Source organism: Rhinoraja longicauda, chromosome 10 (assembly GCF_053455715.1).
Source record: "Rhinoraja longicauda isolate Sanriku21f chromosome 10, sRhiLon1.1, whole genome shotgun sequence".
Lineage (NCBI taxonomy): Eukaryota > Metazoa > Chordata > Chondrichthyes > Rajiformes > Arhynchobatidae > Rhinoraja > Rhinoraja longicauda.
This window is the reverse complement of record NC_135962.1, coordinates 25,970,758-25,991,171: the sequence shown is the minus strand read 5'-3', so window position 1 is coordinate 25,991,171 and position 20,414 is coordinate 25,970,758. Positions and strand designations below refer to the sequence as shown.

Below are 20,414 nucleotides of genomic sequence, written 5' to 3'. Positions count from 1 at the left end.
ATCTGCAGGAACATCATAACGTTCAAGGCAAAGCAGCCCATTTGTTTGGTACTCAAATCCACCAGTCAGAACAGTCACTGTCTCCACATCAGGCACTCTGTGGCTACAGGGAGCACTGACTTCAAAATGCAATGCAGCAATCTGCTAACACCCCTACTTCACCACATCCTACACCCACAATCACTACCAGCATGCATGAAATGAACATTAGATGCGTGGAATGCTGTAATTTATAGGTTTACCTCAAAGTGGTGCACTTTATTGATTGAGAAAAACGTTATCGTTCCTTCATTATCAGTCTAAATCCTTGAAATGAAAGCTCAATAACAATAATCATCTCTTTCATTTTGCTGGTCAATGACCAATTCTTTCATATGGTGTATCATTGTTAGTCTCATGTGTTTTGCAAGTGAGGTATATTGATATTAAGGTCATGAGTGTTACATTGTGCAAGAACTAAAGTCCGTTGGAATTGAGGAGAAAGTTCCTTGCTGGTTCAATCATGTTTCAGACAAACAAAAATGGTGTAATGTCCTTCTATAATCGAAACACGATAATATAAATTGAAAATTAGTATTTGGAACATCGAACAGTACAGCACAGGAACACTCCCGAACTTGATGACAAAACAACTTTTATTTACCTGTACAAATCTATTTCTGTCCATTCCCTGTATATCCATGTGACTATCCAAAACCCTCTTAAATAAACATCACTAATGTATCTGCCTCCGCCACCACCTCTGGCAGTGAGTTCCAGGCACCTGTGTAATAAAAAAACGTGCCTCACCCATCTCCTTTAAACTTTGTTCCTCTCATGCCCTCTACCCTATCTACGCCTCTCATTATTTTATATACATCTCTCAGGTCTCTCCTCGGCTTCCAAATCTGTTCAACCTCTCCTTGTAGCTAATACCCTCTAATCCAGATATCATTCTGGTAAATCTCCTCTGCCCCTTTTCCAGAGTCTCCATATCCTCCCTATATTGGCGAGCCCAGAACTGAATGCAGTGCTCAAAATGCCCCCTAACCAAGTCCAATAAAGATACATTGTGACTTCCTGACACTTACTCAATGCCTCCACCAATGAAGGTAAATATACCATATGCCTGCTTTACCACTTATCGATTACCTTCATCACCTCCTCAAAATACTCAATCAAGATAGTTTGACACAGCCTGCTGTGTACAAAGCTATGCCGGTTTTCCCTAATTAACATTCTCTTCCAAATGTGAGTAGATCCAATCACAAAGAATCCTCTCCAATAACTTCCCAACCATTGACATGAAGCTCGCAGGCTTATACCTCCCTGAATTCTCTCTACTTCCCTTTTAAAACAAAGGAACAACATTCTTCCAGTCTTCCAGGACCCGCTTGATGCTAGAGATTTCATGATTGTCTGATTTACCAGCACTGCAAATTGAAATTTAACAGAAATAAATTATTTATTTGCAAGGACACCCAAAGTTAATCTTAAGAAATTCAGCTGGAAAGGTATAATACAGCAATTTTTATCGATGCATAGCTACAAGGCAGTTGGAAACTCAATTTAGCATTTTATACTATCTTTAGGAATAGTATTTGGGGGGGGAATAGTTTATGAGCATTAGCCATGCTGATTAAGAATAAAATCCCTTTAGTGGTTAAAAGTAAGTAGTAGTGGAGGCTTTTTGGATAAAAATTAAAGACGAGGACGTGAGAAAAACATTTTCACCCAGAGAGTTGTGAATTTGTGGAATTCTCTGCCACAGAGGGCAGTGGAAGCCAAATCACTGGATGGATTTAAGAGAGAGTTAGATAGAGTTCTAGGGGCTAGTGGAATCAAGGGATATGGGGAGAAGGCAGGCACGGGGTCATGATTACAATGAATATAGATGGGGATACAGAGAGATATAGAACAAATGAATGAAAGATATCCCAAAAAGTAACGATGATAAAGGAAATAGTAGCTGTAGGCTAGGTGGAAACGAGTTACAGACAATGGAACTCTAGTGAAACTAGTACAACAACTAGGATGGGGGAGGGATGGAGACAGATGGGATGCAAGAGTTACTTGGAATTAGAGAAATCAATTTTCATACTGCTGGGTTGTAAGCTGCCCAAACGAAATATGAGGTGTTGGGTCCTCCAATTTGCATTTGGCTTCACTCTGACAATGGAGGAGGCCCAGGAAAGAAAGGTCAATGTGGGAATGGGAAAGGGAGTTAAAGTGTTTTGCGACCAGGAGATCAGGCGGACTGACCGAAGATGTTCAGCAAAACAATTGACCAGTCTTCATTTGGTCTCACTGATGTACAAGAGTCCACACCTGGAACAATGGATACAGTAGATGAGGTTGGAGGAGATGAAAATGAACATTTGCCTAATCTGAAAGGACTATCGGGGTTCCTGGATAGATAGTTGAGGGAGGAGGTATAGGGACAGGTTTTGCATCCCCTGCAGTTTCAGGGTAAGGTACCTGAAATGGGATGGTTTGGGTGGGAAGGGGTGAGTTAACTCGGTAGTTGTGGAGGGAGCGGTCTCTGCGCAAACGGAAAGGGGTGGAGATGGGGAGATGTGACTACTGGTGGGATCCCGTTAGAGATGGCAGAAAATGTCGGAGGATTATGTGTTGTGTGCGACGGCTGATGGGGTGAAAGGTAAGGACTCTGGGGAGGGAGAGCAAGAGTGGAGCTGCGGGGTACCAAGGAGACACACGTGAGGGCCTCATCTATGATAGAAGAGGGGAATCCCATTCCCTAAAGACTGAGGATATCTCCGGTGTTCTGGTATGGAACATCTCACCTTGGGGCGCAGACTTCTCCATCCTATCCCCCCAGGTCTAATCCCGCCCAAACTATGTGCAAGATACCTCACACGCCGTTCATCCCTTTAATGACTTCCATTTTCAAGGCCCCCACTCGCTCAGCTTTACTATGAACGGTCAGTCATTCTACACCTCCATCCCCCACCAGAAAGGCATTAGTCTACAGCATCACAAATATAACTATCGTCAAAATAGTTCCAAAGTCACATTGACCAAAGAACAAAATAGTTCCAAAGTCACATTGCCCAAAATAGTTCCAAAGTCACATTACCTTTAAACATAAATTAGTAACAATTAAGCTCCTTCATTCTTTTGTTCTTAGACAGTTATTACTGCTCCATAATTATTTAAAACTCCAATTATGCATTCATAATCCTTTAGACGAAAGGAATAGAGACAAATGCAATGAGGTCATTATCCCTGTAAATTTTCCGTGCAGCTCATAGAATCGTACAGCGTGGAAACGGGAACTTCGGCCCAACTTGCCCATGACAACCAAGATGCCCATCTCTACTAGTCCAACCTGTCCACGTTTGGCCTATATCCCTCTAAATCTTTCCTATACATTTATCTATCCGAATGTCTTTTAAATGTTGTTTTAGTACCCGCTTCAACTAACACTTCTGGTAGCTAGCTACGAAGAGAGCATGGACTATAATATGTTCCCAGGTTGTAATTGAAGACTAAATGTATACCAAGGAACTGCAAATGCTGGTTCAAACCGAAGATAGACACAAAAAGCTGGAGTAACTCAGCGGGTCAGGGGAAAACGAAACAAAAGATATAGACGGTGATATAGAACAAATTAATGAAAGATATGCAAAAAGCAACGATGATCAAGGAAAGATGCAGCCCACAATGGTCCATTGTTGGCTGTGGGGCAGGTGATAACGTTGTACGACTGAAACGCCACAGGGTCTTGACCCAAAACGTCACTTATTCCTTTTCTCCAGAGATGCTGCCTGACCCACTGAGTTACACCAGGTTTTTGTGTCTATCTTGTCGTTGAAGACTACCATTCATGTCCTCTTCAGCACTTTTGGTTTGTGGAAGATGGTCTATGATCATGATTGTTCCAGTGCCTACTTTTGGATTACTGTATTTAACTTCATATTACCACAAACCAAGAGTAGTCCAGCAAAAGTATACATAGAATTTAGAAATATTTTTCCCACTACAGCAAAAAAGTTAGATTGTTTTTTGAGCTTGAGCTCTGAAATTGCTGAATTAGGAGTAATTTATTTTCAAAATAGTGTCATTGTTAGAGGATAGCCAGCACTATTTAACCTCAGTGTTTAGATCTTAACCATGTGTTATAGTTTGGAAATAAATTGCAATGATTAATAGGTGCAATAATGAGTCAGATTAAAAATAATGATTAATAATTAGACAATAGGTGCAGGAGTAGGCCATTCGTCCCTTCGAGCCCAGCACCGCCATTCAATGTGATCATGGCTGATCATTCTCAAACAGTACCCCTTCCTGCCTTCTCCCCATACCCCCTGACTCCGCTATCCTTAAGAGCTCTATCTAGCTCTCTCTTGAATGCATTGAGAATTGGCCTCCACTGCCTTCTGAGGCAGAGAATTCCACAGATTCACAACTCTGACTGAAAAAGTTTTTCCTCATCTCCATTCTAAATGACCTATCCCTTTCTCTTAAACTGTGGCCCCTTGTTCTGGACTCCCCCAACATTGGAACCATGTTTCCTGCCTCTAACGTGTCCAACCCCATAATAATCTTATTTGTTTTGATAAGATCCCCTCTCATCCTTCTAAATTCCAGTGTATACAAGCCTAGTCGCTCCAGTCTTTCAACATATGACAGTCCCGCCATTCCGGGAATTAACCTAGTAAACCTACGCTGCACGCCCTCAATAGCAAGAATATTCGTCCTCAAATTTGGAGACCAAAACTGCACACAGTACTCCAGGTGCGGTCTCACTAGGGCACTGTACAACTGCAGAAGGACCTCTTTGCTCCTATACTCAACTCCTCTTGTTATATTGAATATAAATAGGACTACCGGGACTTTTTTTCAAACTTTCATATGTCTTAGAATGTAATTTTCCTGAGACACATAAATAGTTGGGTGATTCCTGTGTAAGAAACCTCTTTTGTAATTTTTTTTTGGAGTATTGTCAATATGGCAAATTTCAAAGCTCTATTGGAATTGCAATTCAGCTATTGAACACCACACTCTTATGCTGCGGGGTTTTATTTGTAACAAATTGTTATCTTTTGACTTGCTGAAATAAGCATTATTCTTAGATGAGATGTAATAGTGTCAACGTGCTTGTTCAAGAGGGGATATGTGTATCTGGTTTGTATCTGACATACACATATTTACTTTGGATGGAGAGTTGCAGGATAATCCTGCAATTCCACTTTTCTCAGTAGCTCATTGACTTGGATAAGATTAGTAACGTTTCAAATACTGACCAGCTGAAATGAATTGACTCCTGCAAAAAATTCCATACTGTTGCATGTGGATATATCCTAATATTTTTGGCTTTAAAATATATCAGGTGTCAATGGAAGAGCTACAATATCAATTAGTTTTACATCCACTTGCAATTGTTTTGTGAAACACATTGTTTTGTAAGGAGTTTTACTTGGCTTCTGTAACTTAAGTGGCAGGACAAAGCAGTCAATCTCAATGATTGATCAATTCATTGGGTCATAAGGTCATATGTGATAGGAGCAAAGTCAGCCCATTTGCCCCATCAAGTCTACTCTGCTATTCAATCATGGCTGATATATCTCCCTCCTAACCCATTCTCCTGCCATAATCCCTGACACCTCTACCTTAAAAATATCCATTGACTTGGCCTCCACAGCCTTCTGTAGCAAAAAAATCCACAGATTCACCACACTCTGACTTAAGAAATTTCTCCTCATCTCCTTCCTGAAGGACCATCCTTTAATTCTGAGGCTATGGCCTCTGGTCCTAGACTCACCCACTGGTGGAAATATCCTCTCCACATCCACTATCCAGGCCTTTCATGATTCAGTAAGTTTCAATGTCTCCCGTCATCCTTCTAAACTCCAGCGAGTACAGGCCCAGTGCTGTCAAATGCTCATATGTTAACCCACTCATTCCTGGGATCATGCCTTTAAACCTCATCAGGACCCTCTCCAGAGGCAGCATATCCTTGCTTAGATACGAGACTCAACATTTCTCACAACACTCCAAATGCGGCCTGACCGACGCCTAAAAGAGCCTCAGCATTACATCCCTGTTTTTGTATTCTAGTCCTCTTGAAATAAATGCTAGCATTGTGTTACTCGTGGGAACATGGGAAGTATTCTTGTATGTTTCCTTCTTGGAAGAGAATATTGCTTCCTGTGATACATCCATAGGAAATGTTTAATTTGTCAGATTAGTCTAGATTGGAACTTGATGGCTGTTATAGACCTGGTGGGTTGAAAGGCTTGTTTGTATGATTTTGCTAAAATCGATATGCACCTTGCCTGGAAGCAAGAACTTAATGTTCAATAAAAGACACCCCAAAGTGTGCTTGAATTATAGTCTGACTGTTTTAAAAAGAGAAGATGTAAAGTTTCTAAAGGCTTGCAAGTGTGTTTTAGCTGTGACTTAGTATGAAATTTCATATGGTTTTGAGAGGCTGTGTGTGAAGAATGAATGCAACCTAATACATATGCATTCTCTCTTAATAGTTGATAAGATTCACAGGGTGACTCAAATGTTACCATTTATCTGAACAGGCCATTAAACTATCTTTTGTTTGCCTTGTATGGAATGTTTCTTCCTTTAAACCCTGTTTATAGATGATTTGTTTCATGATCCTTCCAGCAATGTCTTGTTCTTTATCGACTACCAGTTTGTTTCACACTAAACTGAAGCTGGAAGCAGCAACACTGAATATGGAAATACCGCTGCTTACTATGCATTTACACAACAACTATTTACTATGCTGTCTTTGGACGTTCTGCTGATCATTTCTAAGTAAGAAAATCTTTTGCACTTGTCCATTCCTCTATTTGTTGGTGCTTGAACTCCTTGAGTCTATGTTTGGACCTTACTCTTCAGTTAACTGACAGTGCTTTCTTGGAGTGTGAGGATATATTGGATATATCAGATGGTCCCATGACCGATTTGAATTAAGAGCACTTCCACATCTTTTATCCACAAAGTTCTTTGTACAAATTCCTCTGGCCTTTGAAGAATCCTAAGATGGAAGCTAATTCCATAAATTGACTATAAGACATTACACTCAACTTCTAGATCATGAGGTAGTCTGATACAAAATTAACAACATGGAAGACTTGCCATGGAGGATTGGAATTACCCTGGTGAGTAATTGTTATTTTGAGAAATATAATTTATGCTGGCCTTGCTCTTTCATCAAGTTTGCTGTGGTGAAATATCTAGGTAGGGTAGAAGAAAGAAAGGGAAAGATGAATAGTTGCTTTGCTCCTGTTATTTGTACGATGGGGCATACTTTGTTGTAACTCAGAACATATTAAATAAAATCATCTTGACAGAAGCTGATCAAGTCAAGTCCTGTGACCCTAAAATTGAAGTCCAAGTTGGTTGCACCCCTAGAGTAAAGTCTAAACCTTTTCATCTTTATTTTCTCTATTCATGTTGCTCAAATAAATTGTTCCTTTTTTTCCTTTCAAAGCATAATCAATGAACTTTTATTTCTATAGCTGAACCTAATGACTTTTCTTTACTTGACAAAGTAACATAATGACTTTTTAATAACTTTAAAATTGTGCATACTGAATTTCTATAATGTGATGTTCAGATTAATGTGACAATTGTTTAATGATGCCTGAGTATGGATTCATGAATGAAACATTATTTAGACTGGACTGCTTGAGCAAGATTTAGAGTGAATCTATGTTTAATTTGACCATCAGAACAAAGAGAGATGTGGTCATAGTACCTATTTTACACAAGCAAGAATGTAAATATGTGACTGAACAGTTTGTGATGGCTTTCATTTACAGGGGTAAACAGGTCAAAACTTCAGGATATGATTGCAGATCTTAGAGATGATGAGCTGCCTCATATGCCATCTGGAACCATGATTCAGTCTAGGCCAATCCCGTCCAGACTGGCTGATCATGACAGCTCAAGAGCAGAAGAAGGTATCATTAAAATTGTTTCTGTATCTCCCTATTCAGCTGTCAGTATTTTGTGTTGGTATCTTCTTTTCATTCCAACATAATTGTGTTAGCGAACATATCCATCAGTTTTAATCTGTTAAAGAAAAGTAGATTTATTTTCATGTGAGAATCTGAAAAAAAATAAACAGGTTAACCACATCAGTTCCCTGCTCCAGTTTCTAACTAAATCACCAAACATTTAACATTGCAACCCAGCGATATTCTTAAATAGAAATAGGATTTCTCCAATTCATCCTGTTTTCAAGTGGAGTGGAATTTTGCTATTTTGCGTTATGATACAGGTGGTCACTGATTAGATTATGGAAGAGATTACGGCAATTGTTAGAAAGGAATTTCAGTTGGCTGAGTGGTTGTTAAACTCTGCATGAATATCTTTCAAGTCTTCATTAATTTCTATTGTGACTTTACATTTTGAGTTTTACAACATGGTTTGCAATTTAATTCATAATTTCATATAATCCACATTGGAATGTTCTGAAGGGGGTGTTGATACTAGACCATTCTATCACACCCTTAAATGAACACTTTGCATTATTGATAGTGAATTGTCAAGGCAGTGAAATGCTGAAACATAGCAGTCGGATGTAACACTGCCACATTTTCCTCACGTGAGGAAAGACAATTGAAAGGGAGTGGAGGTGGTGGGGTGAGAATTGTGCATTCCAAGTTAATGGGACTTCATACTATTCCATAATCCTCTTTACCCACAGCAAATGTTTCGTATGGATTTAGGGAAGTTAAATGAGAAGAAAAATCATTCAGGTTTGTCTTTTCGGTAGATTAACCCATAATTAACTTTCTCCTCCAGTTGGACAGAGTCAAGGAGCATTTGATTTTTAAGTTAAACTTGCCGGGCATGGACCCGTTGGGTCCAAACCTTTCCTGTGGGCTCGGCAACCCTCCGTCCAAACCTCTCCTCCGGGCCCGGCAACCTCCCCCAACCCTTCCCAACTGACGACACTCACCCACTCCATCCCCCCTCAACCCCTCTTAAAACTCCCCCGGGGCAGGGGGTGGGCAAGGGGGGAGAGGAAAGGGGAGAGGGAACCACTCACCCTGGCCCCGGGGGGCCAGCGGCCAGCAGCAGGAGAACTCTCCTCCCCTTCCCCCCTCATTGATACAAACATCAGCAAATTTGCAGATGATACAAAGCTGGGTGGTAGTGTGAGCTGTGAGGAAGATGCTATGATGTTGCAGGGTGACTTGGACAGGTTGTGTGAGTGGGCGGATGCATGGCAGATGCAGTTTAATGTGGATAAGTGTGAGGTTATCTACGTGGCGGCGCCTAACGGCAGCGGCTGACTAGCAGTCTGTCCGTCTTTTTTTCCCCTTTATTTGTTGTGTGTCGGTGTTGGGATGGTTTTTATATATTTTTTTTGGTTGTGTATGTGTGGGAGGGGATGGTGGTGTGGGTGGGTGGGTGTGGGGGGAACTTTTCTCTTCCTCACGGCGCGGGGTGCGGCTCGGCTGCGGGGCCTAACATCGCCCGGTGCGGCTTGGCCGCTGGACTTTACATCCCGGTGCGGCTTGGCCGCTGGACTTTACATCCCGGTGCGGCCTGGCCGCTGGACTTTACATCCCGGTGCGGCCTGGCCGCTGGACTTTACATCCCGGTGCGGCTTGGCCGCTGGACTTTACATCCCGGTGCGGCTTGGCCGCTGGACTTAACAGTGCCCGGTGCAGCTCGGCTGCGGGGCTTAACATCGCTGGTGCGGCTCGGCTGCGGACTTGACATCGCCCGGTGCGGCTCGACCACGGGACTTAACTGCGCAAGGCTTGGTCGCGGGCCTTTCATCGCCCGGTTCGGCCGCGGGACGTTTCAGCGCCCGGTGCGGGGACTGTGCGGGTCGGTCGGGGACGAGCTGTCTGTCCGTGGGCGTGGGGAAGAGAGTGGAAGTTTTGTTGCCTCCATCACAGTGAGGGGGTGTTTGGAGTCACTGTGATGGACGTTTGTGTTGGGGTTATGTGTCTTGTGTTCTTTTTTTTTTTTCTATGACTGACTAGTCAAATAAAGCTCTGTTATACCTGTTATACCTGTTAAGAATAGGAAGGCAGATTATTATCTGAATGGTGTCAAGTTATGAAAAGGGGACGTACAACGAGATCTGGGTGTCCTAGTGCATCAGTCACTGAAAGGAAGCATGCAGGTACAGCAGGCAGTGAAGAAAGCCAATGGAATGTTGGCCTTCATAACAAGAGGAGTTGAGTATAGGAGCAAAGAGGTCCTTCTGCAGTTGTACAGGGCCCTAGTGAGACCGCACCTGGAGTACTGTGTGCAGTTTTGGTCTCCAAATTTGAGGAAGGATATTCTTGCTATTGAGGGCATGCAGCGTAGGTTTACTAGGTTAATTCCCGGAATGGCTGGACTGTCGTATGTTGAAAGACTGGAGCGACTAGGCTTGTATACACTGGAATTTAGAAGGATGAGAGGGGATCGTATCGAAACATATAAGGTTGTTAAGGGGTTGGACACGTTAGAGGCAGGAAACATGTTCCCAATGTTGGGGGAGTCCAGAACAAGGGGCCAAAGTTTAAGAATAAGGGGTAGGCCATTTAGAACGGAGATGAGGAAAAACCTTTTTCACTCAGAGAGTTGTGAAGCTGTGGAATTCTCTGCCTCAGAAGGCAGTGGGGGCCAATTCTCTGAATGCATTCAAGAGAGAGCTAGATAGAGCTCTTATGGGTCAGGGGGTATGGGGAGAAGGCAGGAACGGGGTACTGATTGAGAATGATTAGCCATGATAACATTGAATGGCGATGCTGGCTCGAAGGGCCGAATGGCCTACTCCTGCACCTATTGTCTATTGTCATTGGCCGCCACTCCCGTCACTCGAGTGAGTCCCGCCCCCTCCGAGCGGCAACCCTCCCCCAACTGTGCACGCGCGGATCCTGCGGCAATCCTACACAAGTATTAGATCAACGGGCCCCAACTGCGCAGGCGCGGACCCGTTGGGTTACCATTGTGACGTCGAACACGGAGGTATTACTGCACAGGTGCAGCTGACAGGCAGGGCAAGTGGAAAGGGATTTATTAAAGTTTAAAAAGTGATTTTTAAAGTTTAAAAAATGAATAACTTTAATAATATAACAACTATTTGAACTGCAGGCCAATGGTAAGTAAGGTGGGCCTAAAATCGTTGCACTATCATGTACTGTTTTGGCTGATTTCGGGTACGTACAATCAAACTAACAAAGCGACAAACAAACAAACAAGATGAGAGTTTTAGTAATCTATATTGTGGCGGTAGCCGGGGATTAGGCCACTCCCTGGATCATCCCCCTCGGCACGGGTTGGACAGGGCTGGGGAAGGGACTAGTGCTACGGGGTTTGCCTGAAGGGGCTAGAGAGATAACTCGTGCTTGAGACTGAAGAGAGTGTGGATGTTCTGTTGCTGGATTAAATTACTGTTAATACTTACCTGGCGTCTTGCCTGATTCCTACTGCGTCCAGACGCACTGTACTGGTGACCTTCGACATTTCCTCGCAAGTCGCGATGGACCCAAACGTTCCTGAACACGCATTACCCGGTCAACTGCCCCTGGACCCTGCTGGTCAACTACCCCTGGGCCCTGCCGGTCAGCCACCTCTGGACCCTGCCAGACCACACCCCGTGGACCCTGCCGACCGCGCCGCTCTCCGCGCCGTGGCGTTGAAGCTGCCTCCCCTTTGGACTGACAACCCTGATTTGTGGTTTGACCAGGCCGAGGCGCAGTTTGCACTGCGGAGAGTGACCGCCGATGCAACCAAGTACTTTTACGTTATCAGCGCCCTCGACCAGGCCACTGCGCGACGGGTAAGACCTTTCCTCCGCACCCCCCCGGCGGGTAATAAGTATGAGGGCCTCAAGGCCTTTCTCCTACGGAAGTTCAGCCTCAGTGAGGCCGAGTGGGCGACCCAAATACTACAGATGGGTGACCGCCACCCGTCGATACTGCTGGGCGATATGCTGGCCCTGATGAGCGACCACGAGCCCTGCTTTTTATTTAAACACGCTTACCTGCAGCAGCTGCCGTCGGATCTCCGCCAGCAGCTCATCAACGACCCGTTTACCGACATGCAGGCGGTGGGCGAGCACGCCGATGAACTCTGTATGGCCCGTCAGCTCGCGCTGGACGTTCCTCCAATGTCTGACGACGATCCGCAGGTCGGTGCCTCGATCGACCCCGTCTCCACCGCTCCTCGACATCCTTCGCGGTGGGACCCGGCTGCCACAGCACACCCGGCCGGCAGCACATCTTTCCCGCGCAGCCTGCTGTCCGTTCCTCCACACGCCAGCAGAGGTCGCTGGTGGTCGGATCAGCCCGCACAGCCGCCCGTTTCCACAGACGCCAGCAGAGGGGGCTGGTGCTACTTTCACCAGCGCTGGGGACCTTCAGCCCGTCAATGCCGGCAGCCCTGCTTGTTCGTGGGAAACGCAGGGGCCGGGCATCAGTGATTGCTTCGGCGGGCAGCCAGATTCATTGGTTTTTGCGTGGGATCGCCGCACTGGGGCTAGTTTCCTTGTGGACACAGGGGCTGAGGTGAGCGTTCTTCCCCCTTCAAATGATGACATCCGCTATGGTAAACGCGGCCCCCTCCTTGCCGCGGTAAACGGGACACCAATCCGCTCATAGGTGTGCGCACACTCTCCCTCAACTTCGACGATGGCCGCTTCTCCTGGCCATTCGTAATTGCGGATGTGTCCCAGCCGTTGCTGGGTGCGGACTTTCTACGGGCACATTCCCTACTTGTGGACATCAAGCGGCAGCATATTTCCCTCCACGTGGGTGACCCGGTCGTGCTGCCTGATGGGCTCCTGTCGTCCGTGGAGGCTACGTTCTCGCGCATTCTGGCCGAGTTCCTCAAAATCCTCGACCCCCAGTTCCGCTTCTCCGCCCCGAAGCACGGGCGCGGCGCCTTCCACCGGACAAGCTCCATCTTGCTCGGGAGGAGTTCCGCCTTATGGAGTCGCTGGGTATTGTGCACCGCTCAGACAGCCCGAAGGCATCCCCATTCCATATGGTCCCCAAGGCAGACGGTGACTGGCTCCCTTGCGGAGACTACCATCGGCTTAATGATGCCACCATCGCTGACAGGTACCCGGTCCCCCACATTCAGGACTTTAACGCGCACCTGGCCGGGGCCACGATGTTTTCCAAGGTCGATCTGGTGCGTGGCTACAATCAAATTCCCATCCACCCGGACAACGTGCCCAAGACGGCCACCGTGACGCCATTTGGCCTTTTCGAATTCCTCCATATGCCGTTCGGACTTAAGAACGCGGCGCAAGCCTTTCAGCGGCTTATGGACTGGCCGTGGCCTGGACTTTGTTTACGTTTACCTCGATAACATTTAGGTGGCAAGCCGCTCAAGACAGGAGCATGCTACCCATCTCCGCCAGCTATGCCAGCGCCTCAGCGATCATGGGCTGGCCATCAACATAAGCCAAATGCCGTTTTGGGGTGATGCCCATCAATTTCCTGAGCCACCAAGTGACTCCGCACGGGGCACTGCCGCTACCGGACAAGGTAGACGCAGTGCGCCAGTTTCCACGCCCGACCACCGTGAGGGGCCTCCAGGAGTTCGTTGGGATGGTGGCCTTTTACCACCGATTTGTGCCGTCTGTGGCCCGGATCACGTGCCTGCTGTTTTACCTCATGGCGGGCAAGCGCAAGGAGGTTGAATGGACTGACGATGAGGTGGCGGTGTTCCAACACGCCAAGGAAGCCCTGGCTACGGCCACGATGCTCGTGCACCCATGGGCGGATGCACCGACCAGCCTGACGGTTGGCGGTTGGGGCGGTGCTCGAACAGCGGATTGATGCGTGTTGGAAGCCTCTCGCTTTCTTCAGGAGGCACCTCAGCGACGCACAGCGGAACTACAGTGCCTTTGACCACGAGCTCCTCACCAGTTACCTCGCAGTCCGCCAATTCCGCTACTTCCTCGAGGGGCGAACCTTCACCGCGTACACTGGACCAAAGCCCCTCATCTTTGCGTTCGCCATGGTGTCTGACCCGTGGTCGGCTCGCTAGCAGCGGCAGTTGGCTTTCGTCTCGGAGTACACTACGTCCATCCGTTTCATCGGGGGCAAAGACAACAGAGTGGCCGCGCCCTGTCTTAACCCGCGGTCCACGCCGTCCTGCGTGGCCGATGGCATCGACTACTCGGCCCTGGCAGCAGCCCAGCTGACGGACAATGAGATGTCCGCCTATCGTACTGCCGATTCGGGCCTGCGGTTGGAGGACGTTCCCTGTGGCACTGGGGGTGCAATGCTGCTGTGCGACGTATTCACCGGGCAGCCGCGGCCCATCGTTCCCGTTGCCTGGCGGCGCAGAGTGTTCGAGGTGCTCCATGGGCTTGCCCACCCATTCGGGCGACGACAGCCCTCGTGGTTTCCCGTTTCGTGTGGCACTGGTTACGTAAAAAGTTTGGGCATTGGGCGCGCACCTGCATCCCGTGTCAAACTGCCAAAGTACAGTGGCATGTGCGAGCGCCGCTCCAGGAGTTCATCGTCCCTTACCAGTGGTCGACCACATCCACGTGGACATCGTGGGGCCGCTGCCACCTTCAAGAGGTTTCACCCACCTCCTGACCGTGGTTGACCGTTTCACGCGGTGGCCGGAAGCAGAATAGAAAGGCAGATTATTATCTGAATGGTGTCAAGTTAGGAAGAGGGGATGTTCAACGAGATCTGGGTGTCCTAGTGCATCAGTCACTGAAAGGAAGCATGCAGGTACAGCAGGCAGTGAAGAAAGCCAATGGAATGTTGGCCTTCGTAACAAGAGGAGTTAACTATAGGAGCAAAGAGGTCCTTCTACAGTTGTACCGGGCCCTGGTGAGACCGCACCTGGAGTACTGTGTGCAGTTTTGGTCTCCAAATTTGAGGAAGGATATTCTTGCTATTGAGGGCGTGCAGCGTAGGTTCACTAGGTTAATTCCCGGAATGGCGGGACTGTCGTATGTTGAAAGGCTGGAGCAATTAGGCTTGTATACACTGGAATTTAGAAGGATGAGGGGGGATCTTATTGAAACATATAAGATAATTAGGAGATTGGACACATTAGAGGCAGGAAACATGTTCCCAATGTTGGGGGAGTCCAGAACAAGGGGCCACAGTTTAAGAATAAGGGGTAGGCCATTTAGAACGGAGATGAGGAAGAACTTTTTCAGTCAGAGAGTGGTGAAGGTGTGGAATTCTCTGCCTCAGAAGGCAGTGGAGGCCAGTTCGTTGGATGCTTTCAAGAGAGAGCTGGATATAGCTCTTAAGGATAGCGGAGTGAGGGGGTATGGGGAGAAGGCAGGAACGGGGTACTGATTGAGAGTGATCAGCCATGATCGCATTGAATGGCGGTGCTGGCTCGAAGGGCTGAATGGCCTACTCCTGCACCTATTGTCTATTGTCAGACACATCTGCCGCTACTTGTGCCCGTGCCTTGGCAGCACACTGGATTGCCAGATTTGGAGTGCCGCTCGACATTACATCCGACATTCTCCTCCGAACTGTGGTCGGCCATGGCTCACCTACTTGGAGTTAACCTGTACCGCACCACGGCGTACCATCCGCAGGCGAACGGCCTGGTGGAGCACTTCCACCGCCAGCTCAAGGCTGCCCTGAATGCCAGGCTGGTTGACCCGGACTGGGTCAACGCGTTGCCATGGGTTTTACTGGGCGTCCGCACTGCGCCCAAAGAGGACTTGGCCACCTCCTGAGCTGAATTGCTGTACAGGGCCCCGCTGACAGTGCCCGGTGAGTTTATTCCATCAGCCCAGGGTGAGGCGGAACAACCATCGGCCGCCCTGCAACGCCTTCGGGAGACGGTGGGCAAGCTTGCACCGGTGTCGACGTCTCGCCATGGTTCGGTTCGGCCGCACGTCCCTTCCACTCTGCAGGACTGTCCGTTTGTTTTCCTGCACCGGGATGCCCCTTCAGCGTCCGTATGAAGGACCATTCAAGGTGCTCGAGCGCGGCTCTGCCACTTTCGTTTTGACATGGGGGGTCATCCTGAAACGGTCCCTATTGCGCGGCTGAAACCGGCGCACATGGACATTAGCCAGCCGGTTCTACTGGCACGGCCTCGCCCTCAGGGTCGTCCTGCGTCCCGGCCCTTACCCACAGCGTCCCCGCGGCCCTCGCCTGGCAGTGTGGTTCCGGTTCCTGCAACCGCCGTGGTGCGCACACGGGCTGGTCGTCTCATACGTCCCCCTGTCCGTTTCGTGCCTCCGGTTCTTGGGGGGGGGGGGGTTCCTTTGGCGGTACCCGGGGATTTGGCCACTCCCTGGGTCATCCCCCTCGGCATGGGTTGGACAGGGCTGGGGAAGGAACTAGTACTACAGTGTTTGCCTGAAGGGGTTAGAGAGATAACTCGTGCTTGAGACTGAAGAGAGTGTGTATGTTCTGTTGCTGGATTAAATTACTGTTAATACTTACCTGGCGTCTTGGCTGATTCCTACCACGTCCAGACCAACTACAATACCAAGTGGACCCGTTAGGTCCAAACCTCTCCTGCATTGGTGCCGCACCCACTCCTCCCCTTCACCCCTCCCTCCTCCCCTTCACACCTCCATCCTCCCCTTCACACCTACCTCCTCCCCTTCACACTTCCCTCCTCCCCTTCACTCCTCCCCTTCACCCCTCCCCTCTCCCCTTCACCCCTTACCCCTCCCCATCCCCTTCACCCTTCCCTCTCCCCCCCTCTCTCAGTTGAACTGAGGATAGCTGATTCCATTATGGACATAAGGATAAATAATTGGCACTTCGACCAATTTCACATCTCGTAACATTTAAAGGTCTTTGTTTGAAAAGTTAAATACTACTGCTATACAGACAGATCAGAAACAAGATCCTTCTAGAATTAACAAGATTTCCTTGTTAATGCTAATTATTTACAAGATTTACCTTAGGGTTTGTGATCCATAGTAGTCAGTGAGGATTTTAAAGTGTGATACTGTAGATTGCTTGATCATTCAAAGTATGTACAGCAGGCTCTTTTGTTCAGTTGACCATTTGCACTTGTTTGTGACAATGGTTTATACATGTTGAAATTCAGGTGGCAATAAATGTAAATTCTTGCGCTACATAATATGGTCATGCATAGTACAATTCCTCTTCCAGTTCTTCCATTTACATTTTTATTTTTCACTTTGCCCTTCTCGTTTTGAGATCTGTTTCTGTGGCAGTGGCAAAATGTTAAGTATCTGATCCAAGTGATCCTTGCATATACGATTTGAAAATTATCATAAATCTTGGGTGCACTTACCAAAGACACTTTTTTTCTGAGTGACTCCCATAGTGGACTTTGCAACAGTTTGGATCAGGACTTTCCACCTAGTCATAATAATATGTTGTACAGGAAGCATAATAACAAAATTATCTCATGTGCAGTGAAGACTGTGATCTGACTTGTAAATGTGTCCTAGGTTCGAGAAGATGAACTGAAACTGCAATAAGTTGAGGGTAATGGAAAGTCAAGAACCAAACTTAAATTTGACTTTAAAGGACTGAATAGAGTACAGTTATTATAATTCATTATGGTTATTATTCCTTGTGAGAAGGAGAGAAAAAGAAAATTCAGCCTCTCACATCTTCTAACTTCACATTGTAAATTGCAGTTCGTAGAACTGTTTGGATTTTAAAAATAGTTTTTTTTTGTTTTGTTTTCATTCCAGGTTTCTACTCAATTTAATAGAAAACCAAAATAACCCAGCAATAAATCTTTGAAGATAAGCTTATTGAACTCTATACTCAAGCTGATGTAATATGCAATGTACACCATTTAATCAATTCAACATTATTCATTCAGATACCTTTATTAGCTGATACATTATATGTAAGAGCAAAAAAGATTGGCTGATAATGTTTAAAACAAGTTAGCCAATACCTAGAGCACTGTGTGTAATTCTGCTCACCCTGTTATGGAAGGATTCAATATAGCGAAGGAAGAGCAGAAGAGATTTTGAAGAATGTTGCCAAGACTGAAGTAATTTTGCTGTAAAGGATATTTGGAATAAAGACTGTTTTGTTTGGAACAGAAGAGAACAAGAGAAGATTTAATTGTATGCAAAATTATGTGGTATCTAAAAGGATTGAATAATAAAAGACTTTCTCCGGAGATGTCAGTCGTATGACAATACATTTAAGGTAATTGTTTGGATGAGAAAAGAGTTGATAAATCTGTTCAAATAGATAATGCTGTGTTCTCCATGAGGGAATAGCAGAGGTAGAAAATGCTTTTAAAAAGTGTATTGATATGGTCTTGACTGCTAAATCTTCAATACTGCACACAAGATCTAGAATATTGGATTAGGCTGAATTGGTCTTTGTAACCACAGACAAGATGGGCTAAATGGCCTCCTGTGTCATACATTTCTGTGGTTCAATGAACAGCTATTTTGTCCAGTTTCAATCAATCTACCTACGTGTCATATGTTTTCTGGTTTCTTGCATGTTTTATGGATTTAATCACTTGTCTATTGTAGTTTACTTGATCTAATACCAATTGCTTTATATAGTATTCTTTGGATAATATTCAAAAATAATTGAAAATATGTGAGTTAATTTATTGTCCAATCCTATGACTGACTTTCCAGTAGGCATCATTAGATGATAATTTACTTTTTTCTGTCATTGACTGAAAAATAATATCTCTGGTCAGTTGAAACATTTTGGTTTAGATATAATGTGGTAAATGTTTGTACACAGGACTATGTTCTAAATGTAATGTTAAGATTTTTCATTTGGCGATGTGAATAGAATCTGAGGACTGTAAAATGTTTTAATTTCCTGGCCTTTTAGAGCCTCAGCATTGCATCCTGTTTTTGTATATAAACACTCTTGAAATAAATATTTTCCATTAACTTCTGCACCTACATTAAAACTTCCCTACGTTTTCTTTGGTCCATGGAGGACAACTCCACCTTGCAACTAAAATCTATTGTCCTTCGAGCATTTCTAATCAATCTTTTCTACAATTTCCTCTGAAGATGTGCAGTGAACATTTTTCAGCTCATATTCACAAACTTTATCAAAGCAACATGCTTACAGCTACAGCACTAAGGACACATATTATAAGTAAAAACAAGGTTTCAAGGTTAGTTTATTGTCACGTACCAATTAAGATACAGTGAAATTTGAGTTACCATGCAGCCATACTAAGTGAAAAGCAACAAGACACACAATCACGTAAAAGTTAACAAACATCCACCGCAGTGGATTCCACATTCCTCACTGTGATGGAAGGCAATAATGTTCAATTCCTCTTTGTTCTCCGCGGTCAGGGCAGTCAAATAATCCGCAGTCGGGGCGATCAAAGCTCCCGCAGTCGATGATCGAAGCCCCCACCGGGGTGATCGAAATTTCCGTGTTGGGGTGGTTGAAACTCCGCGGCATGGAGCTTACGAGTCGACCTCTTCTTACCAGAGGCTGCGGACTTCACGATGTTAAAGTCCACAGGCCCTGCGGTTGGAGCTTCGATCCCCGGCAAAGGGATCGCAAGCTCTGCGATGTTAAAGTCCCGCAGACTCCTGCGGCTTGGAGCGCCTGTCGGTCTCCAGGAAAGGCCACCAACTCCATGATGTGAGGCCGCAGTGGGGACGGAGGTAGTTTATGAAATAAAAAAAGCATCTCCTTCGAGGTTAGAGATTGATAAAAGGTTTCCCCAATCCCCAGCCCCCACATAAAACAAACCAAGGAACATTGAAACATACTTTTTAACACATACTAAAAATAACAAAAAGAAGAAAAGACAGACAGACTGTTGGCGAGGCAGCCACTGCTGGTGGCGCCACCTGGTGTTCCATAAGTGTCAGATGATGGTCCCTATTAGTGGATGACTCCAGGTTCAGGAGGTGCAAATTTTGGCTAATCATAAGATCTTACGTGTTAGGAGTAGAATTAGGCCATTGGTCCCATCAAGTCTACTCCGCTATTCAATCATGGCTGATCTATCTCTCCCTCCTAACCCCATTTTCCAGCCTTCTCCCCATAACCACTGACACCTGTACTAATCAAGAATCTATCTTTCTCTGCCTTAAATATATCCACTTTACCTCCAAAGAATTCCACAGACTCACCACCCTCTGACTAAAGAAATTCCTCCTCACTCCTTCCTAAAAGAACGTCCTTTAATTCTGAGGCTACGACCTCTAGTCCTAGACTCTTCCACGAGTATGACTTGGATGAAGGGATTAAAAGTACCATTAGCAAATTTGCAGATGGTACAAAGCTGGGTGGTAGTGTGAACTGTGAGGAAGATGCTATGAGGTTGCAGGATGACTTGGACAGGTTGTGTGAGTGGGCGGATGCATGGCAGATGCAGTTTAATGTGGATAAGTGTGAGGTTATCCACTTTGGTGGAAAGAATAGGAAGGTAGAGTATTATCTGAATGGTGTCAAGTTAGGAACAGGGGACGTACAACGAGATCTGGGTGTCCTAGTGCATCAGTCACTGAAAGGAAGCATGCAGGTACAGCA

The 20,414-nt window shown here is 46.0% G+C and overlaps 1 protein-coding gene across 3 annotated transcripts in view; it reads left to right on the top strand.

Annotated features, from left to right (window-relative positions):
* Positions 1 to 20,414, top strand: part of strn3 (striatin, calmodulin binding protein 3) — a 122,229-nt gene that overhangs the window by 71,580 nt on the left and 30,235 nt on the right. For 2 of the 3 annotated variants that reach the window (XM_078406444.1, XM_078406443.1), the window contains one exon: positions 7,785 to 7,925. The exons of the other annotated variant lie outside the window; for it this stretch is intronic. In XM_078406444.1, the coding sequence (XP_078262570.1) occupies positions 7,785 to 7,925 (141 nt within the window). The remainder of the gene's footprint in view (positions 1 to 7,784; positions 7,926 to 20,414) is intronic. 3 annotated transcript variants of the gene reach the window in all.